The sequence below is a fragment of the Rhinatrema bivittatum genome, chromosome 1, assembly GCF_901001135.1.
Source record: "Rhinatrema bivittatum chromosome 1, aRhiBiv1.1, whole genome shotgun sequence".
In the NCBI taxonomy this organism is placed as follows: Eukaryota; Metazoa; Chordata; class Amphibia; order Gymnophiona; family Rhinatrematidae; genus Rhinatrema; species Rhinatrema bivittatum.
The window spans coordinates 341,485,516-341,507,507 of NC_042615.1; the positions used below are offsets into that span (position 1 = coordinate 341,485,516).

Below are 21,992 nucleotides of genomic sequence, written 5' to 3' on the forward strand. Positions count from 1 at the left end.
AAAGTCTGGTGTATGCTGAAAGCCAAAATAGAAATACACACACAGGGGTTTCATGCACCTTGTACACTTTGGCAATGTAATTCAAGTGGTAACAGTTTTCCAAGAGACCAAACATTTGGCCAATAACTGCGCTACGGGTGAATTTTCAAACTACTCAGCACACAATGTAGCAGTCTAAATTTAGTCTGTTATCTTTAGGTGAGTTTTCAGCTGAATCTAACCAACTAAGGATGGATTTTCAGCTGAAAATTCTAGTCTGACAATCTGACCGGTTAGATTTAGCAAACTTACTTGAAAGTGAAATGAGAACAAGCCATGGGGTTGTTTTTTTTTTTGTTTGTTTTTTTAAGCAATAACTAGAGGATTGTTGAAAGAAATGTGGCTGCAGGGTCATTAAAAATAAAAATGACAGTGAGGGAGGGAGAGAACAGGTTAGAGGGACATTTTTTAAAAAATTACAATGATGGTAGGAGGGATTCTATTGCAAGTCCTTTTTTTTAATGACAAAGGGGTCAGGCCCCAGGGCCTTTAAAAGAAATACAGTCAGAAGGGAGGGAGAAGAGATCAGGCTATAAATTACAGTCAGGAGGGAGGGCGGCCAGCTAGCCAGATTTAGGCCTGCTATTGTTGCACCTAGATGTGGCTGTCTAACTTTCTCATCTGGACATACCCAGGCTAGCTAAATGTAACTTCACAGTGAAACTTAGGTGACAAAATTTAACCACTCAGTTGCGTCAGTTTCAAAGGCTTTAATCTAGCCATTTAAGTCCTTTCTTAGCTGGCTAGATGCCTTAAAAAACTGACTCTCTAGGGGACAGAGGGGCACTACTGAAGATCTCTTCTGAGCCAACATGTGAGTGTTAACACATGAAGCAAGAGGGAGTTGCCATTATCATCTGCAAATGCACGAGTTACAATATTCACATCATTTCCAACAGAACACTATGCACAAGGACTCGTTCTCTTCCTCAGCTAATCAGCAACACTATGCCAAGGATGACAACTGTTCATGTACTCATAGTGAGTTCTACCTTATATAGGGGTATAATGAACTAGTGCTACTAGTGGATTTAGCTTTTTAGATTTAATTACTTGCTTTTCCAAACCAAGCTCAAGGTGACTAACATTCAGCTACAGTATGTATTTCCCTGCCCTGGAAGGCTTACAATCTAAGGGCCAGATTCATTAAGGCTTTTCTTCTATTTAGTGTCTATGGGAAAAACCCTTAGTGAATCAGGTCCTAAGGCTGTACCTGAAGAAGATGAAGAGGATGAAGTGACTTGCTCAAGGTCAGAAGTGTGAACGGGAGAAGTATGATTTGAACCCTGGCTTCCTTAGGTCTCAGCCCACTGCTCTAAATACGATACTATTGGACTGGAGGAATGGTAAGACTAAGGGCCGGATTTTCAAAGGTTACGCACGTAAATCCCGGGGGTACACACGCAGGGCCCATTTTCAAAGGGCCCGGCCATGCACGTAAACTCCCAGGATGCGTGTGAGTCCTGGGGTAAGCGAAAGGTGCGGGGCTAGAGGCACAGCGGCCATTTGCCGCTGTGCTGGCGCGCGCAACTTGCTCCTGCTCAGAAGCAGGAGTAAAAGGTAGGACAATGATTTGGGGGGGGGGGGGGGGGGGATTTAGGATCATGATAGGGGGAGGACAGGATAGGGGAAAGGGAAGGGAGGTCAGGCTAGGGGGTTGGGAAGTTCCCTCCCAGTCCGCTCCTTAACTGGAGCGGATTGGGGAAGGCCCCGATGCATCGCCGCGCGTATTTGGACGCCTCTACCCCCCTTGCACGCGCCAGCCTGGCATTTTATAACATGCGTGCATGTTATAAAATTGCGTGCCATGTTTTACATCTACCCCTCAATAAATACTGCTTGACAATGTAGCACAGCAATATGGCAAGAAACTGTGTCTTAATATTATGTGGTTCACATGAGACGATGTAATGTGTATAAGCATAAATAAAGGGGCCATTTTTACTAAGATGTCAAGTGGCAAAACAAGAGGTACTATGCTACCCATTTTAGGAATTTTCAAAGAGAAACTACCCATGTTAGTTTGAAAATTTGCTACCACTTATATGGGTACAAAAGTACTCGTGTACTTTGCTTCTGCTTTACCTGTGGTATGGGTTAACTGGGGGGGAGCTATGCATGTACACTGGAATATTCAATATAAAAGCATCATTTTGCCCCAAGTTACACCTCCGGAAACACCTGCATTTAGAACGGCTAAATATGATATATCACACCCACCTATAAGTAATTATAACAAACTATGGGGGTCATTTATCAAAATGCCTATCGCATGCGAAAAAGCCCCGTTTTCGCATGCGATAGGCCTTTAACGCATGCGAAGACGTGTTTACCGCATGCGATCGCACCATATCGTATGGTGCGATGCAAATGCAAAAACTGGGAGGAGTAGGGGCGGAGAGGGGATGCAAATTCAAAACCTGGGCGGAGAGTGGGCTGGGTTAGCCTGCCTGCGAAGAGGTATCGCAGAGCCATAACGCCAATTTTAACAACACCTCTTTCAGATGCGTTAGGCTCTGCGATAGCAGCCGGGACCATGCGGTGAGTACCTTCGCCATTTGCGATGCGGTCCATTAGCATACACCACGCCCCTTTTGCTATCGCATGCGGTACGTACCGCATTTTGATAAATCCACCCCTATGGATGGCACCTGTTTAGTGGATATAATTCATTATTTTTCCATCATTAATGTTTGTGCCTTATTGTAAACCGTTGTGATGGTATCTAACTTAATGACGATATAGAAAAGTTTTTAAATAAAATAAATAAACAGATGCCTACTGAAACCAAGCAGCTATATTTAGCTCCTTAGAAAGGGATTTTTTACCCTGGGAAATCTGACTAACTCTCATTAACCAGTTCGATCTTTCTGAAACTTCTCTATAAAGGGTTTGTATAAATGTACAAAGTGGTGAGTGTGATTATGTGAAGCATAAGAGAGAGAGAGTAAGGCTGTGAATGCAAGTAAAACTATTTATTTATTTAACATTTTTCTATACCGACCTTCATGGTTAAATACCATATCAGGACGGTTTACATCGAACAGGGATAAAAATAATTAGGTAAAGGAAGAGACAAAGTTACATTAAACGAGGACCGTGAACTTGGAAGCTTAGGTAGCTGGAAGAAAAGAGATAAAGTTAAGTAAAGAAAAGAGAAATAACAAATTCCGGACTAGAGATAGTTCAGAATAGAATTAGTCCACATGTTAGAGTTGGTATCCATGCTGTCCAGGAATCAGATGAGGGGAGGTATAATTGTTCGTGAGTAGATAAAGTCTAATGTGTATCCCAGGGTTCTGGGAAGGCTAGGCGGAACAACCACGTTTTGAGTTTTTTTTTTAAAAGTTAGCAGGCAAGGTTCCAACCTGAGTTCAGCAGGGAGGTTGTTCCAGATAGCTGGGGCTGCTGTTGAAAATGCTCGGTCCCTGGATGCAATGAGTCAATTGTCAAACTAGAGACAATGTATATGTTGTTTAGGATAATTATGCATTAAGGTAGGCCAAAATGGTTTTAAAAGGAAAGTCAAAGAAAAAAGACTTTTTTTTGTTTTAAACAAAGCAGACTATCAAACATATCCCAAATTATATCGAAGTGTCAGCAAGCCTGTCTGTGTGCCCTCAGAAACACATCAGGGGCCATCTAGTTATCTTATTCATCCACCTTGAGTGAGAAATATTTTTTTGATTTTTAGATCACCATGAGATGGAGACCCTAGACAGGAGAGCTTCTTCAAAAAGCTGCATTTACAGAACAGCTGATAACATCAGGAAATGTCGGATGATCAGAGTATTTACAATGTCAGAGAGCTGATTAAAACAAAAAGCATGAGTTAAAGGTCAAAGAAATGACATCTTCAAAGATCCTCTATGTTTTGCTTACAATACAGGCAATAACTTGCATGATCATCTGGTTCATTCTGATTTTCATAATCAGCGATTTTCAAATCAAGATATTACAGTTAAGTCACATCGACACTGCGGTAGCTGCTCTGTTTGTCATGTTTCTATGAAAGTATCCTCTTTTTATTTCATCAGCTAATTTTTACCATTTTTTTGCAACATTCTACCGCTGGTCTATCTACAGGAATTATCCTTATTATTGAATGTCCATGCACTAAATATTACATGGGAAAAAAATCAAGATGATGATTAAAACTAGAATGATTAAAGACATCACTTTAGTTTAAATCTCCATCATGCCACTACACCTTTAGTTGGACATTGTGACGAATATGTGCACTCTTTTGAAGATCTCCACTTTTGTGTTACTGATCAATTAGTTATAGACTGGCGAGGTGGTGATTCTGATTTAAAACTCTTACATCTTGAACAACACTGGATATATAAATTTAATGCAATTGCCTAAATGCTGATTTGTATCTCAGTGTATTCTTTGACCTTTAACTCATGCTTGTTTTAATCAGCTGTCTCTTATTATAAGTACTCTGATTGTCTGATATCTGATGCAGCTTTACAGAAAGTAAACTGTCATGTACATCCTCTTCGAGGCCTGAAGCTCGCAGTCAAAGTCTGTATGCCCCAAAAGTTATGGCAAAATCTTTTGATGTCATGTCCCTTTCAGGCTGAACTCAACGCAGGGGAATTCTTCTCCTTAAGTGGTGAAAGCAATACTGCTCTCTGCTTCTGGGTCTCTGCTTTGAGTAAGTTGATCAAGCCCTTGAATGTGCAGCTCCTAAGTCATTTGATGCTGGTACCACTGGAGTTGCATCAGACTTTGAGGTCATTCTGAAGATGTCTAGCAGCTTGTATCTTGATGGTCTGAAGTAACATCTTATTGCAGATGCCACAACTATTTTAAGAGGTTTTGATAACGGTCAATCATATTTATTGATTTTTATTGGATTTATCAGCTGCTTTTGATTCCATTGACCACCAGTTTATGATTCAAAGGCTATCTGAAACTGGACTATGTGGTAAGACCATTCAATGGTTTACCAACTACCTCAAGGATCGTTTGTTTCAGGACATGCTTGGTAGCTCTATATCTTAAAAAAGTGATCTGTTCTCTGGGGTGCCACAGGGCTCATCCTTATCTGCTACCCTTTTTAATGTCTACTTGCTACCTCTTTGTAACCTATTATCAGGACTGGGTATTATTTATTATATTTATGCAGATGATGTCCAATTACTGATCCCAATTAATGAATCAATAGGAAAAAAAACCCATGTCACTCACTGAAATATAGTTGCTTGCAATTTAGCAACTTTTATCCCATTTGAAATTAATATTGAATACCAAAATATCTGAATTTTTATTGCTAAACAGAAAAGTCTCTTTGAACATACCTATTTTCTTTTAAATTTGGTCCAACACAAACTGAGTCTCCCATCTATGCCAGAGACCTTGGAGTATTAACTGATTCTGACCTCAATATGAAAAAGCACATTAACCTTAGAATTAGAGAAGGCTATAGTAAATTACATAAAATAAAACGATTATACTGATCATACTGATTTTTGAGCTGTGTCTACAAACATTAATTTTCTCTAATTTAGATTATTACAATGCTCTATATTAATGGGTCTCCCAGCAAGTACTCTGAGACCATTCCAATTACTCCAAAATGACACAGCAAGAGTTTTAACCGGTGGAAGAAAATATGACCATATCACTCCTACTTTGATCGTACTACATTGGTTACCAATAAAATCTAGGATCTACTACAAAGTTTTATGTTAAATACATAAATCTCTGTACAATAAAGGTTGAATGGCTTAATGCTGCCATTCATCTACATACTCCCAACGGAATTTACAATCCACAAACAAAGGCTTGTTGACAGTTCCCTCAGTTCGAACTGCTCACTTGAGCGAAGTAAGAGTGAGAGCCATTTCAATTGCTGTTCCTAACTGTGGAACTCACTGCCTGAGGAATTAAGGTTGCAAAAAGACTTTTCTTTTTTTAAGAAAGGATTGAAGACATGACTTTTTAAGTTAGCTTATGAGACTGATGGTTAAAATAAGGCTTTCTATATTGACTGGCACAATGCGTTTGAAACTGGAATCTTAATTGAGGCCATCTATCTTTCTTTTATTTGACTTTTATTAACTGAGGCCTTTTTTCTTTTAATTTTATGCAATTTAATTTTATCCTATTTTAATTATGTAGTTTTAATGTATTTTAATCTATTTTTTTTTTTTACTTTAATGTAATACATTTATCTGATTGTTTTATTAATGATGTTATTTACTTGCTCTTACCCGATTTTTTGTACTTGCCACAGTAAACTGTTGTGATTGACTACAGAACAGAAGTATATAAACACAATAAATAAATAAACTAGGGACATGACGCTCAATTGCATGAGGGGTACCCACTTGACATGGTGAGGAAAAAAAAAAGATCCTGCAAAAAATTCTGGAGCAGCAATACCGACATTGAAAAGGGAAAAAGTTAAGAAATGTCAAAAATCCTGCTAAGAAACTAACAGGGTCATTCATAATTTTGCTATAATAGCTTAACGCAGCTTAAGATACACCATCACATGTACAACCACAGCACAGCAGACACCTGTGAAAATTGAGTGTCATTCGAAGTGCTGCGAGTTGAAAGGAAAGTAGATTTGTACACCCAATTTTCACATCTACTGTGCTGTTCGTACACAAAGGTACGACAGCACCTCACCCCAAATTTAAAGGTCCATCCATAACAGTGATATAAATAGTAAACTGACCCAGTTGCCTAATACTGAGGCTCGCACTCTCTCTCTCAACTAGAACATAAGAACATAAGAAATTGCCATGCTGGGACAGACCAAGGGTCCATCAAGCCCAGCATCCTGTTTCAACAGAGGCCAAAAACCAGGCCACAAGAACCTGGCAATTACCCAAACACTAAGAAGAACCCATGCTACTGATGCAATTAATAGCAGTGGCTATTCCCTAAGTATAATTGATTAACAGCCATTAATGGACTTCTCTCCTCCAAGAACTTATCCAAACCTTTTTTGAACCCAGCTACACTAACTGCACCCACTACCTTCTCTGGCAACAAATTCCAGAGCTTTATTGTGCGTTGAGTAAGAAAGAATTTTCTCCGATTAGTCTTAAATGTGTTACTTGCTAACTTCATGGAATGCCCCCTAGTCCTTCTATTATTCGAAAGTGTAAATAACCGAGTCACATCTACTTGTTCAAGACCTCTCATGATCTTAAAGACCTCTATATCATATCCCCCCTCAGCCGTCTCTTCTCCAAGCTGAACAGCCCTAACCTCTTCAGCCTTTCCTCATAGGGGAGCTGTTCCATCCCCTTTATCATTTTGGTTGCCCTTCTCTGTACCTTCTCCATCGCAACTATATCTTTTTTGAGATGCGGCGACCAGAATTGTACACAGTATTCAAGGTGCGGTCTCACCATGGAGCGATACAGAGGCATTATGACATTTTCCGTTCTATTAACCATTCCCTTCCTAATAATTCCTAACATTCTATTTGCTTTTTTGACTGCTGCAGCACACTGAGCCGACGATTTTAAAGTATTATCCACTATGATGCCTAGATCTTTTTCCTGGGTGGTAGCTCCTAACATGGAACCTAACATCGTGTAACTACAGCAAGGGTTATTTTTCCCTATGTGCATCACCTTGCACTTGTCCACATTAAATTTCATCTGCCATTTGGATGCCCAATCTTCCAGTCTTGCAAGGTCCTCCTGTAATGTATCACAGTCTGCCTGTGATTTAACTACTCTGAATAATTTTGTATCATCCGCAAATTTGATAACCTCACTCGTCGTATTCCTTTCCAGATCATTTATATATATATTGAAAAGCACCGGTCCCAATACAGATCCCTGAGGTACTCCACTGTTTACCCTTTTCCACTGAGAATATTGACCATTTAATCCTACTCTCTGTTTCCTGTCTTTTAACCAGTTTGTAATCCACGAAAGGACATCGCCTCCTATCCCATGACTTTTTAGTTTTCGTAGAAGCCTGTCAAACGCCTTCTGAAAATCCAAATACACTACATCTACCGGTTCACCTTTATCCACATGTTTATTAACCCCTTCAAAAAAATGAAGCAGATTTGTTAGGCAAGACTTCCCTTGGGTAAATCCATGTTGACTGTGTCCCATTAAATCATGTCTTTCTATATGCTCTACAATTTTGATCTTGAGAATAGTTTCCACTATTTTTCCCGGCACTGAAGTCAGGCTCACTGGTCTATAATTACCCGGATCGCCCTTGGAGCGATCTTATCGTGGACATTAGGCCTGCAAATTTTATAGCAAAATAATGAATCTAGGGGTAAGAGGGATGACCAAAGATGTCCATGAGGCAAATCAGAAAAATCTTTATGTAAAAAACTGTGAAAAAAACCCCAAAACCCTGCTGGGAAATCAATGACCAGAACTAGAGACCACATATCTGACTTCTCAAGCAGACAAGAGGAGACTGAAAACACTTGCATGACAGTGGTGGCAACTGCACAGGAAATCCCATGCATACCCAGAAAAGCCTTCTAAGAGGCATTATTAGATGTTTTCACATTTAGCACCACTGGATGATATTATCGACCTGTGAAGCTGATTCTCCTGCTTGTTGATGGAGAAAAGAGGCACTGAATTTTTAAAAGTGGTTTTTGTATGGGAAACTTCAGACCTTGTTAAAAAGGGAAGGCTAATGTTGAGATTACTTACCTGATAATCTCCTTTTCCTTAGTGTAGACAGATGGACTCAGAACGAATGGGTATAGTATGCTCGTGTTAGCAGTTGGAGACGGATCTGACGTCAGCACGGGTATATATACCCCCACAGGAAGCGTAGCAACTTAGTAATCTTCCTTGCAAAAGCTGTTATGGATGTGTGTACTGACGCTCAGTGAAAAGTGAAACAGGATTCCCCTGACCGATTGATAGTAGCTGGAGACCGCCAGCATTCCCAACCGGAAGGCGTTGACACCTGGTAGAGTGTACGCTCTTATGGAAACGGATGACATGGCTTACCTTGAATCGGTGAAACCCATGTACACAGGCAACTGGGCGGGATGCTGAGTCCATCTGTCTACACTAAGGAAAAGGAGATTATCAGGTAAGTAATCTCAACATTTCCTGGCGTGTAGCCAGATGGACTCAGAACGAATGGGATGTACAAAAGCTTTACTCCCAGCCTGGGCACCATGTAGTACCGCCCTCGCAAATGCTGAGTCCTCCCTGGCCTGGACATCCAGACGGTAGAATCTGGAGAAGGTATGGAGGGAGGACCATGTCGCCGCTTTACATATTTCTGCAGGCGACAGCATCCTGGATTCTGCCCAGGATGCTGCTTGTGCTCTGGTAGAATGAGCCTTGACTTGTAGAGGCGGAGACTTCCCGGCCTTCACGTAAGATGCTCTGATAACTTCTTTAATCCAGCGAGCGATGGTGGGCCGCGAGGCCGCTTCACCTTGCTTCTTCCTGCTGTGCAGGACGAACAGATGGTCCGTCTTTCGTAGTTCTTGTGTCACTTCCAGATATCTGGGCAGCAATCTGCCAATGTCGAGATGGCGCAATAAACGCCCTTCTTCAAATTTCTTCAAACCTGCCGTGGTAGGCAAGGATATGGTTTGGTTAAGATGAAACTGTGAAACCACTTTAGGTAGAAAGGAGGGAACCGTACGAAGATGGATAGCCTCAGGAGTGATACTGAGAAATGGATCACGACAGGACAGTGCTTGTAGCTCTGAGATGCGGCGTGCTGAACATACAGCCAGCAAGAACACCATCTTCAAGGTTAGAGAACGGAGAGACAGGCCCCGAAGGGGTCTGAAGGTGGATCCCTCGAGGAAATCCAAAACAAGATTGAGGTTCCATAAGGGCACTGGCCACTTCAGTGGCGGACGAATATGCTTGACTCCTTGCAGGAAGCGAGAAACATCTGGGTGCTTGGAGATGGGCTTGCCATCCCTCCTGGGACCATAGCAAGACAGCGCAGCCACCTGAACCTTGATGAAGCTGAGGGAGAGACCCTTCTGAAGTCCATCCTGCAGGAAATCCAACACAATAGGGTTTGTGGTCGCATGTGGATTGGTGCCATGAGTGTCGCACCATGCTTCAAATACTCTCCAGATCCTTACGTAGGTGAGGGATGTGGAAAACTTACGAGCTCGGAGGTGTGTATCTATCACTGGCTCCGAATAACCTCTTTTCTTCAGTCTAGCCCTCTCAATGGCCAGACCGTAAGAGAGAATTGAGCTGGATCCTCGTGGAGGATGGGACCTTGACGTAGAAGGTCCCGGAGAGGAGGCAGGGGAAGAGGCTCCCCTGCCAGTAGTCTTCTCATGTCTGCGTACCAGGGTCTTCTTGGCCAGTCTGGTGCCACTAGAAGAACTAGGCCCCGGTGTTTCTGAATCTTGTGGATGATGGCGCCCAGTAGAGGCCACGGAGGAAAGGCGTATAGCAGAGGCCCTGGAGGCCATGGCTGAACCAGGGCATCAATTTCGTGTGAGAACGGGTCGCGCTTGCGGCTGAAGTATCTGGATACTTGAGCACTGGACTTGTCCGCCAGTAAATCCATGTCCGGAATCCCCCAGTGATCCACAATCATCTGGAAGGCTGTGGGTGACAGCTGCCACTCTCCCGGATTTAGGCTTTTTCTGCTGAGGAAGTCTGCCGTGGTGTTGTCCTTCCCGGCAATGTGGACGGCGGAGATGTCCTGAAGATTCGCCTCTGCCCAAGCCATCAGTGGGGCGATCTCCAGAGATACTTGTCGGCTTCTGGTTCCGCCCTGACGGTTGATGTATGCCACCGTGGTGGCGTTGTCGGACATCACTCTGACTGCTCTGTTCTTCAGTTTGTGAGCAAATCGAAGGCATGCCAATCGGACTGCCTGAGCCTCTAGACGGTTGATGTTCCACGCTGACTCTTCTCTGTGCCACCGCCCTTGTGCAGTGAGTCCTTCGCAGTGTGCTCCCCAGCCGCTCAGGCTGGCATCTGTGGTGAGCAGAGTCCACGTGGGGGAGGACATCCTCGACCCCTTGCTCATATGGTCGGACTGCAGCCACCACCGTAACTGTATCCGGATTCTGGCAGGCAGAGGTAGGTGCATGGAATAGTTCCGTAGACGAGGGCTCCAGCGAGAGAGCAGGGAGTGTTGTAGAGGTCTCATATGGGCCCTTGCCCAAGGCACCACTTCCAGGGTGGATGCCATGAGACCGAGAACCTGCAGATAATCCCAAGCTATGGGCCGACTGGCTCCCATCAAGTACTGGATACGCGTCTGGAGTTTTAACCTTCTCTTGGTAGTGAGACTGACTGTGTCTGCCTGGGTGTCGAACTGTACTCCCAGGTATTCCAGTGACTGGGAAGGCTGTAGGCAACTCTTGCAGAGGTTGATTACCCAGCCCACGCTTTCCAGAAGGGCGATCACTCTGTCGGTTGTCAGATGGCTCTCCTCTCGAGATTTCGCCCTGATCAGCCAGTCGTCTAGGTAGGGATGGACCAGAATTCCTTCCCTTCTGAGTGCCGCTGCTACCACGACCACCTTGGTGAAGGTCCGCGGTGACGTGGCCAACCTGAAGGGCAGAGCCCGGAATTGGAAGTGGCGTCCTAGAACCTTGAAGCGTAGGTAACGCTGATGATCCGGATGGATCGGGATATGCAGGTAGGCTTCCTTTAAGTCTAAGGCTGTGAGGAATTCTCCTGGCTGAACTGCACTCTTGACGGAGCGCAGAGTTTCCATGCGAAACCTCGGGACCCTTAAGTATCGATTGACTGACTTGAGGTCCAGTACAGGCCGAAAGGTGCCCCCTTTCTTGGGTACCATGAAATAAATGGAATAGTGTCCAGAATTCACTTCCCAGGCAGGTACTGGGATGATGGCTTTCAAGGACAGGAGCCTCGCCAGGGTAGCTTCCAATGCTGCCTTCTTGTGTGTGGGACAGGAAGATTCCACAAACTTGTCCGGAGGGAGGTGATGAAAGTCCAGATAATACCCCTCTCGGATGATGGCGAGGACCCACTGGTCCGACGTAATCTCGACCCATCTGGGGTAGAAGAGGGTTAACCTGCCCCCTATGGCTCCGTCCCCCAGATGGATCGGCGGATTCTCATTGTGGGGTGCGGCCAGGACCTGAGCCCGGGCCTGCTCCCCTCTTGCGCTGCTTGGTCCGAAAGGACTGATTCATGGCCTGAGGACGCGGCGCCTGGTAGCGACTCCTGTAAGGAATGAAGCGCTGTGAACTCCTGCCCCTGGAGGGCCTTGGAAAAGCGCGCTGGCTCCTTCTGAACCGATCTTCCGGCAGTCTAGGCACTGGAGAGGCGCCCCTTGTACTGGCCAGTTTATCCAGGTCGCTGCCAAACAGGAAAGAGCCCTTAAAGGGCAATCTGGTGAGGCATGTCTTTGAAGGCGCATCGGCTGACCATTTCCGGATCCAGAGCTGCCTCCTGGCAGCTACGGAGGATGAGATCCCCTTGGCTGTTGTTCGGACTAGGTCTGATGCAGCATCCGTGAGGAACGAGAGAGCTGACTCCATGTCAGCTGCTGGAGCGTTGTTCCTGACCTGTGACAAACAGGCACGCGTCACCACAGTGCAGCAGGTTGCGATCCGCAAAGATAGAGCTGCCACCTCAAAGGTCTGTTTCAGAATGGCGTCCAGTCGCCGGTCATGAGGCTCTTTGAGGGCCGTCCCCCCTTCAACTGGAATGGTAGTGCGCTTGACTACAGCGCTAATCAAGGCGTCCACCTGAGGGCACGCCAGTAGGTCCTGATAGCCGGTGCCAATGGGTACATGCCAGTCAGGGCCCGGCCCCCTTTGAAGGAAGCCTCTGGTGCCGCCCATTCTAAATCTATCAGTCGTTGTGCCGCTTGCAAGAATGGAAAATGGCGGGCTGTAGGACGAAGACCTTCCAGCAGGGGGTTCTGCGCAGAGGGTACCGTAGCGCTGGGACCTGTAATATCCAACTCCGCCAGACACTGAGACACCAGGTCGGAGAGATCCTCCTTGATGAAGAACCGCCTCATGGTTCGATATGGCTCAATCCCTGGGGGAAGCTCCCCCTCGTCCGGGAGTTCGGACTCGTCCAGTGAAACCTCCTGGTCCGACTGATCTGGACTGTCCAGCGGCGGAAGGTCCCGCTCACGATAAGGGCGTGAGGGTCCAGGAACAGGATCCGCAGGAGCCGCCACCGCAGCAGCCGCTGCAGTTGCAGCCACCGCAGGAACCGCAGAAACAGCAGGAACAGCAGGAACTGCAGGGCCTGGACGTGAAGCCGTTTGCATCTGTACAAAGGCATGAATCCCCTTAAAAAGATCCACCCAGGAAATTGAAGCAGCCTCTAATCGCCGGGGTACAAGATTCCCCGGGATTTCCGATTGGTCGAGACTGACCGCTAAATCCGGGGTAGCCCCTGGGGAACTGTCAGCAAACCGTGGCTGAGACTGGTCCTGGCCCGAGGGTCCCACGGCCTCCTCACATTGGGCACATAGGGAGTCTGGCTCTTCACTGTGCGTGGCTCGAAGCTGGCATGCAGAGCAGAGGCCGAGGGCTTTAATGCCGGAGGCAGGCGGCGCTGCTGAAGACGCTGAGGCGTTCTGTTCCATTGAAAAGTATGCGCTTAATGAAAAGCGGCAGCAATATGCGCTTAGCACAACAGGCGCACAATAATAATATGCGGCAGCAATATGCGCGTAATACAACAGGCGCTCAATAATAATAATAATAAGCGGCAGCTATATACGCTTAATAGAACAGGCGCTGAAGAATAATAATAATATGCGGCAGCAATATAGACAACAAGCGCTCAGCCATATGCAATATGCTCTCAGCAATATGCGGTTAGCAATACACGCTCAATGGCATTCAATAGGCTCTCAGCAATAAGCGGTTAGCAATGCACGCTTAATGGCATTCAATAGGCTCTCAGCAATAAGCGGTTAGCAATACACGCTCAATGGCATTCAATAGGCTCTCAGCAATAAGCGGTTAGCAATACACGCTCAATGACATTCAATAGGCTCTCAGCAATAAGCGGTTAGCAATACACGCTCAAATGGCATTCAATAGGCTCTCAGCAAGAAGTGGTTAGCAATACACGCTCAATGGTATGCAATATGCTCTCAATAATAAGGCAATATACGCACAATAAGGAATATAATATGCGCTTAGTCATAGAGCTGCGCCTATTACGGGCGCTCAATACCTGAACAAGGCCCACAAAATGGCGCCCTCCACGGCGTGCCACGCCACCGATCCTCTGTTCCTCGGAGACCAGAAGTAAGAGATGTACGCCTTACCTGATCCTCGGCGCTTCCCGGCTGGAACCCGGGCGGTCTCCGGCTGCGGGGGGAGAGGGCAAGTACCTTCACCGCCGCGTTTGAGGATATGCACCCGCTGCCTCGTCCACGCCGGGACCGAGGCGCCTCGTATGCCTCACCCGAACCTTGCCCAGGGGCTACGTCCCTGCCGCGAATCGGCCACCGGACCGAGGGCTTAAACCTCCGGGAGATCACGGAAATTACCCAGGGAAACTCTACTGGGGGAGGGACCTTAGGGTATCACCGCAGGAGTGCAGGGCTCGATGCTGTAGAAGATTTAGTTGAAAGAAAGTAGAATGTAGAAAGTAGATTTGGAAAACACGCTCAGCGAGCGTGCAGGCACTCCAAACTGCTTTGGAGACGGAAATTACTAAGTTGCTACGCTTTCTGTGGGGGTATATATACCCGTGCTGACGTCAGATCCGTCTCCAACTGCTAACACGAGCATACTATACCCATTCGTTCTGAGTCCATCTGGCTACACGCCAGGAAATAAATTCTTTTTGGGGGTGTTACCTGACATAATAAAAGAAAGGGTTTGTTCATGCTAGTTGCATTTTTGCACAAGAATAATCAAATTTTAAGTGTGTCAAAATTATTACCATAGGAAGTAATGAGAGCTGCAGGTATGCGGCAGTGTTTGGCCTTAGACTTATGTCAGCTGTCAGCAAAAATAAATAAATCTGGGTCCAAGAGCTGGTGGAGGCAAATAAAAGAAATACCTAAATGTTGGGTGAATGGGTGTTAACTGATCTTTTACCTTTTTTTTCTTTGAACCACCACTCAGGGCAGGAGGATCATTCCAACCGTTCTGAGGTCCTGTAACAAAAACAAACTTCAGAAAATTTCTGAACCAAAATTTGCATTCACTTGGAAGCGAATAAAATATGTTCTGAAATATGTTCTGACAGCATTCAGACATGCTGCACCAATAAGGCATCCATCCAGTGCTGTGGTAAGCTAGCAGCTCAATAGCTAAGGTTGCACTCCAACACTAGTGCAAGTGTGTGATGCTGGAACAGCACGAGGGTGTTCGCTTGGCAGGTACACAGATTCCTCATATAAGCAATATGCAACTCCACTTATCTGTCCATTTTGTTTTTTTAAGTCTGTTTCCCTCTATCTTTCCCAGTCTCTTCCGCAGCTCTTTACAGCCTTCATTTGGATCAGTCAGTAAGAAGTTTGAAGGCAACAACTATTGAATTTTTTTGTGAGCACACTTTAGAGAATTTTCCCCAGAGAGCACAGCAACATCCTGGAGATGAGACAACAGTCTGTAACTCTATTCAGTTATCAGAGGTGTGGGCCCCTCTTTCCTATCATGAACTGTGACAAAACCAGCCCTGGACTCTCTGGCTATCTTCATTATACTTTCTGCTTTATTCTATTGGATTTTTGTTTTTTTTTAATTTGCTTGCTTGTTTTTGTTGTCTTTCATTTTCTCTAGCTAGAATCTCATGATTAATTTGATTTTGTTGAATATACTATATACTCTATATGAGATTTATCAATGTAAAACTCAATTAAAACAAATCATAAAAAGACCAGCACCTGAAGCAGAAACCCTTCCACAGGGCTCAAACACAAATCTCCTCTACAGAAGAGTTAGTATTATGGCTGAGTCATTCAACTAGCTTCTCATTCCTCTAGTTTTATAACATTTATTAATAAACTATACTAGTTTAGGAAAAGCACTATATTAGTTTAAGAACTTGCTTCAAAAATTCTTAGGCTATTATGGAATGAAATAAGTTAGCAACTAAATTAAGATTCCTCTTTAAAGGCAGAATTACTGATGGCTGTAAAAATAAAAGCATTGCAGAATGCTTTCCTATTTTTATCTTCTCCAGGTTATAAGACCTAGTAGCACCGGCACACTTAGGACTTACAAGTTGCTGATGCCAATCTTGTAGCTCATATACAGATGAAATACATAATTTTATTTATCTTCAATATTCAGCATTAAAGAAACCAGAACCTCATTTTGTCACTAGCAATCTAAGATTCACAAATAAAAATCTGTAAATTATAGCAATTATATAATGCAGGAGACAACAAAAATCAAACCTATAGTTATGGCATGCAGAAAAGCATATTTACTGTAAATTAATTATTTGTAAAGATTTTACTTTGATGCACCCAAATTAAATTAATTTGACCAATGACATTTTCAGCAAAATAAAGCAATCTGTTTGAATCTCAGGCCTAAGTTCCTTTTTGATCATTTTGCAGAAGGGTAGAAATTCTTGTCACTGATTGCATCACTTGATTAGTATTTGAGGCAGATTACATTATTAAAAGTCAGATAAGTTATTCATACATCCAAGGTCTAATGAACAGTTTCCAAAGTGACTAGGAAAAGCAAACTGATACAGATTTCTTCTTAGAGACTCAGATGCAGGAGAACTAAACCTCTCAGAGCAAACTAAAATAAAAGGCAGATCCCATATGAAATCAGCATACCTAGGAAATCTGCTTGCCCTAAAAATGATCAAATTGCAATGAAATGTGGGTCTCCAGAGACATCAAGGAAATCTCTAGGTGCTACAGCTGCCCCACATTGGGCTACACAGTGGAGCTTGAAGCAATTCACCATGCAGACCGGAAGAAAGCAGTGCCTGTGTCTGAATCAGTCACGTGGGCAGGAAGAAGGCAATAACATCAGCCTATGTGGATGGATGAAACAGTGGTGGCAGTGGTTGTAGGAAGAGGCTGTGTGGCAGTGATGGCTGTATGACTTGCGCAGCAGCAGCAGCTTCAGAGGGGGAAGGGGCTAAACTGCTGGGGGTCAGGTGGCGAGAAAGTGTGTGCACGTGTGTGTGAAAACATCTGGGATGGGGGGGAAACAAGCTGGTGCACACTTCCCTCAACCCCCCATCCCTGCTGCTAATCTCAGGATGACCATTACTCTAAAGTTCCTAAGTATGGAGATTGGAGAGATGGAGGGTTTCTCATCTGTATGGAATACACTTGCAGAGAAAGCAGTTTTGACCTCATCTTAAGCGGTGGCTGGAAGAGTTTTTGATGGACAAAAATTTATAATGACCTACTTAGATTTAAGGTGTTTATCCACAGAAATGCCATTTCAGGGCCATGCAGCAGTTGTTCTGGAAAAGAAAGCCTGCTACCCAGTATCTATTTCTGCCTTTCCCTGAAATCCCACAAGGCTGGACACGATGGACAAAGCCTCTCCAACACAACTTTTTTTTGGAGGGGTTTCCAGCTCAAACGTAACTACCTGGACTTGTCTCCTTCATTTTAAAGCCTCTCTTGGACAATTTTCTTCTTGGATCCTTTCCGATTATGGGGTTAAATTATGAGATCAAATTATTACTTAAGATGGATTGTTAATATCTTCTTTGCTTTTTAAGCCTGAATTTATAAGATATCACAAGGGATTTTTGATAATTGTATGATATTTGTAAACTGATAAAATTAAATAAAAATTATTAAAAAATAAAGCCTTTCCCCTCAGCCCCCTCCATACACCTGGCAGAGTCAAGGGACTATGTTTACTGTGGCCAGTCCCTTACTGTGGAAGTCTCTCTGAGATGCTAAGGGAAGAGGCCTGTCTTCAATCTTTTAAACAGAAATTGAAGACTTACATTTAGGGAAATTTTATAGTAAATCACTGAAATGCTGCTCCTAGATATCTGTGTAGATTTTAAAGCTTTTTTAAGATGATTTTTGTTAGTATATGTCTGTTCATTTTTAATTATGAATGTTCATGTGTAAGCCTAATAAAGTTTTAATAAAGAAATAAATAGCTAAGTCACTGCAGTGACAATTCTTGGTCAAGCTGCCACTGGCTCTCTGGAACCACTATACATGCATCGTAAGTCTGGCCAGTAGGTGTTGCTGTTAAGCAATGTCAGGAATAACATCAAAACAATATTTCGTCACAAAGGGGGTGAAAGATGCATGGAATGGCCTCCCAGTGGAGATGATAGATGGTAGAGAATTCAAGCATGCCTGGAATAAGCGCAGCGGATACTTAGTTGTAAAGGAAAGCCAGAAATCCTCTGGGGATTATGATATCGCAGGACATAAGTTGGGCAGAATGGATGGGCTATATGGCCCTTAGTTGCCATTATATTCCATATTCTGACTCCTCCTCACCCCAGTCAGTCTGAGAAAGAGATATCAGGTTTAGGAACCAAACCTGTATCTCCTATATGACAACGCACAGCATTGCCACTAAGCCACTGAACTAGTCCACCCTTTCAAAAACTATTATGCATGTGACTTTTATGCCAGTGTTTTTAATTGCAGATCTAACTTTTCACTTCAGGGCCTTAATATGGAAAATGTTTTCACCATGTTCACAAGGGACAGTACACAATTTCTTGTTTCCTAAACTCCCCTGTGAAAGCATTCTGGGGTCTCTAGCTGTTTTCTCAGAATGCCTGGGAATGAAAATATATTTACTGAATGCTAGACAGGGGATCAGGATTTGTTTTTATGGTAGGATCTTGATATACAGCTGGCAGAAGGTGCTTGAATGTCATGCAAATCACACGCTGAAGGAGCCACTCATGCTAATGCACAAGCACCACTGAACAACTCTGTCTCTTTTCTAGCTCTTGGCTAAGTCAATGGACATAAAAACATCTAAGTTAAAAGAAAGGAAGGATAAAAAGGATAAAAATGCCCCAGGTAAAATGGAGCAATCAGATCATCGTGCTCAAAACCCACTTCATCAAGCAGGGGATCAGTGACATTCTACTTGAGTGAAATAGGGTGCCTTCACCCATATCACATGTAACACTCCAGACGGGTACCTCGCTGGGAGTCCTGTATCATTAACACATAATGAAAACACTACTTAGGTGTGCAGAGGTGTTGGTAAAATGCATTCTGAGAATTATCGAGAAATACACCAGCTGCCCGAAATGAAGCAACCCAGCAGTGACTGAAGCAGCAGCCATGGGGAGGCAACAACCCCCACATCTCTTGTTAGTGTGGCTGGGATTCAGAATCAGCAGCTTCTAAAACTATGCTAAACACGGCAATTTTAAGCTAGAAAAAAAATCAGCCACTGTGATTAAAAAGCTACTCAAGTTAAGATTTTACTTATATTGAATCATTAAAAAAAAAAAAGCTGAAGTCAATGTAAATCAAATCTGAAGCTAATAAATTAGGTTAATATTTAATTTTGTAAATATCATTTGTTGATTTCATAGTTTTAGTATCACTACAAATCTAATTCACCTTGCAGGAAAGACGTCATGTCTTGAGTAGATAGATTTTCTGCGGATGAAATGCAAAAATAACTCAAAAGTTGTGAAAAATATATTCAGTTTGGCTTTTATGTGCTTTCAAAATAACTTAATTGCGTATGCAAAGGTAATTTTTCTTTTCTTTTTTTTTTTTTTTTTTTTAAATAGACAGCTAGCAAACTGAATTTCTCAGGAGGACGCTGTGCCCCATTTCTAACCACTTCTGGAATTTATATACCTCCTTTTTGCATGTGTAATGTCGTCACACTGACCACTGCCTTCCTGCACACCTGTGCTAGGCAACTGATGCCTACACCCTGCGCCTCAGTGCATGAGCTGAAAAGACTTTATAGATATTTCGTTATTTAACTTTTCATGATCAACCACAAAAAATGAGGTGCGATTAGAGAAGGATAGGCCTGTACTAGAATAGGCTCCATTATTTAAAGCTGTTATCAAATAATTTGAAAAATTGAAGGCATAGGCAGCTGAAACCCCAAGGCACGTATGGAGAAACCTGGTCTTCAAAGTGCTGCAAAATAGGTTGAATTAACATTTCCATAATGAATATTCATAAGATGTATTTAAATACATTTAATTCAAAGGCCAGGTTTAACTTACATGAGGGCAATTTTAAGAGACTGTCCACAGTGCTTACAAACCTGCAGGGTACTTTGTATCTATGAGATTGCAAGAGAATTTTCAAAGGGAAACTCCCAGTGGAATTTCCCTTTCAAAATACTGGCTGGCAGGGGAATATTTTGCTTCTGCTTTGAAGCAGGTACAAAATCAGCCATAACCAGTGGATTAACATTATCCGATGGTGCCGACTAAAAGTCTGAGCATGTACAGGAGTTCCTGCATTTGATCACTGCCTTATGATCTCTTCAGTCTCTTCCAGAGCTTTAAGCTTTAGCTGAGTAGTCAACTCTCCAAGATAGTGGATGGGTAATACACGTATGGCCAATTTATCCTGCTATCTATAGAAAACCCTGTTGCAGGTATGCAACTTTGCTTTCTCCACTGACAAGCAGTATTAAATCAGCTATAACCAGTGAGGAGTACCAAGCTAAGGGCTGCCTTGCAGAGCGAAAAAAAACTGAACAACCTGGACCCACCCAGGTTAGACTACTGGATGAACAGGCTGTGCAGAACTGCTTGCCCAGAGGTACTATCTCTTCTGAACATATTATCCAGACAGTAGTGGGACATGAAGGTATGGACTGATAACCAAGCAGCAGCTTTGCATATGTATTCAACAAAAGTGGTCCTTAGATGGCTTGCACTTCATGAGCCTTGACAGTCTGTAATCTGTAAGCCAGCTAGTGCTTAGCAATGCGCTATACATTCAATATACAATATAAATCAAAAATAAATTCAGCTAGCTAATTAAAATTCTTTTGGTAACTGCCATTCCCAACACAAACAGATGAGAGACTGGATGGTGAGGCTGAGTCCTTTTGAGATAATACACTAGGGATTATCTTCAGTCCAAAGAGTGAAAATCTGGTTCTCCTTTATGTGCTTATCACCTTGGAAAGAATGTAGGCAGCACAATTGACTGGTTGATGTGGAACGCATATATCACTTTCAGAAAGAACTTTAGATGAGGGTGAAAAAACCGAAGGTATGGCAAAATATGAAACCAACACCTATAATTTGCTTGCTATTCATGTAAGGAACATCAGGTCCACTGACTATAGGCTTGAAGTGCCACAGTTCCTTCATGAACTTCGACAATTAAAGGAGAAGAGAGAGATTAGTGGTCCACACACTGGTGATAAATCAAAATAGCACAGAGGTGTACTTCCACTGAAGAGGTGCTGAGGCCTGACAAAAGAGGAAGAGGTACTGGAGGACTACAATTGAAGGGTCCAGATGACACCATGTAGAGAATCTCTTCCACTTGACACTGTAAAGCTCTTGGTAAAAGGTTTTTCAGCTGATATCAGAACGTCCTCCACATCCCTAGGAAGAAGAATACTCTTTTGTGCTTCACATCTATGCTGTGAAGACCAATGATGTAAGATTTGGGCTGCAGAGTTTTCCATCTTCCCAGATGATAAGAGTGAGATATCCCCAACTTTATCAGAGGCTTAACTGACAGAAGATGGTAGTAAGGGGTACCATACCTGATACAGCCAAGCCAGGGCTATAAGAAAATCCTTTGTCCTGTCCTGTAGAATTTGTCCTGATGAGAAGAAATGGAGGGCATGCGAAAATAAGATTGATGCTCTGGGTTAGCACAAAAGCCTCAGGAGCTGATCTGCAATTGCTCTGTTTTATAGAACAGAAACAAGTGACCTACTACTTGTCCTTGATGCAAACAGGTAGATCACTAGTATTCCCCAATGGAGGAACAGGTCAGCTCTTACCTCCTGATTATGGGACTACTTGTTAGGCTGCAGGACTCTGCTGAGCCAGTCTGCCAATGAATTCTGAATGCCTAGAAGATAGGTCACCTGGAGGTATGAG

The 21,992-nt window shown here is 43.5% G+C and overlaps 1 protein-coding gene across 12 annotated transcripts in view; it reads right to left on the reverse strand.

Annotated features, from left to right (window-relative positions):
- SEC31A (SEC31 homolog A, COPII coat complex component) overlaps positions 1-21,992 on the reverse strand; it is a 236,320-nt gene that overhangs the window by 38,495 nt on the left and 175,833 nt on the right. For 4 of the 12 annotated variants that reach the window (XM_029598987.1, XM_029599022.1, XM_029599008.1 and 1 more), the window contains 2 exons: positions 19,510-19,548; positions 15,059-15,117 (listed from right to left, as the gene is read on the reverse strand). In XM_029598987.1, coding sequence (XP_029454847.1) covers positions 15,059-15,117; positions 19,510-19,548 — 98 coding nt within the window. The remainder of the gene's footprint in view (positions 1-15,058; positions 15,118-19,509; positions 19,549-21,992) is intronic. The other 8 variants (XM_029599015.1, XM_029598997.1, XM_029599030.1 and 5 more) reach the window with 3 other exon arrangements.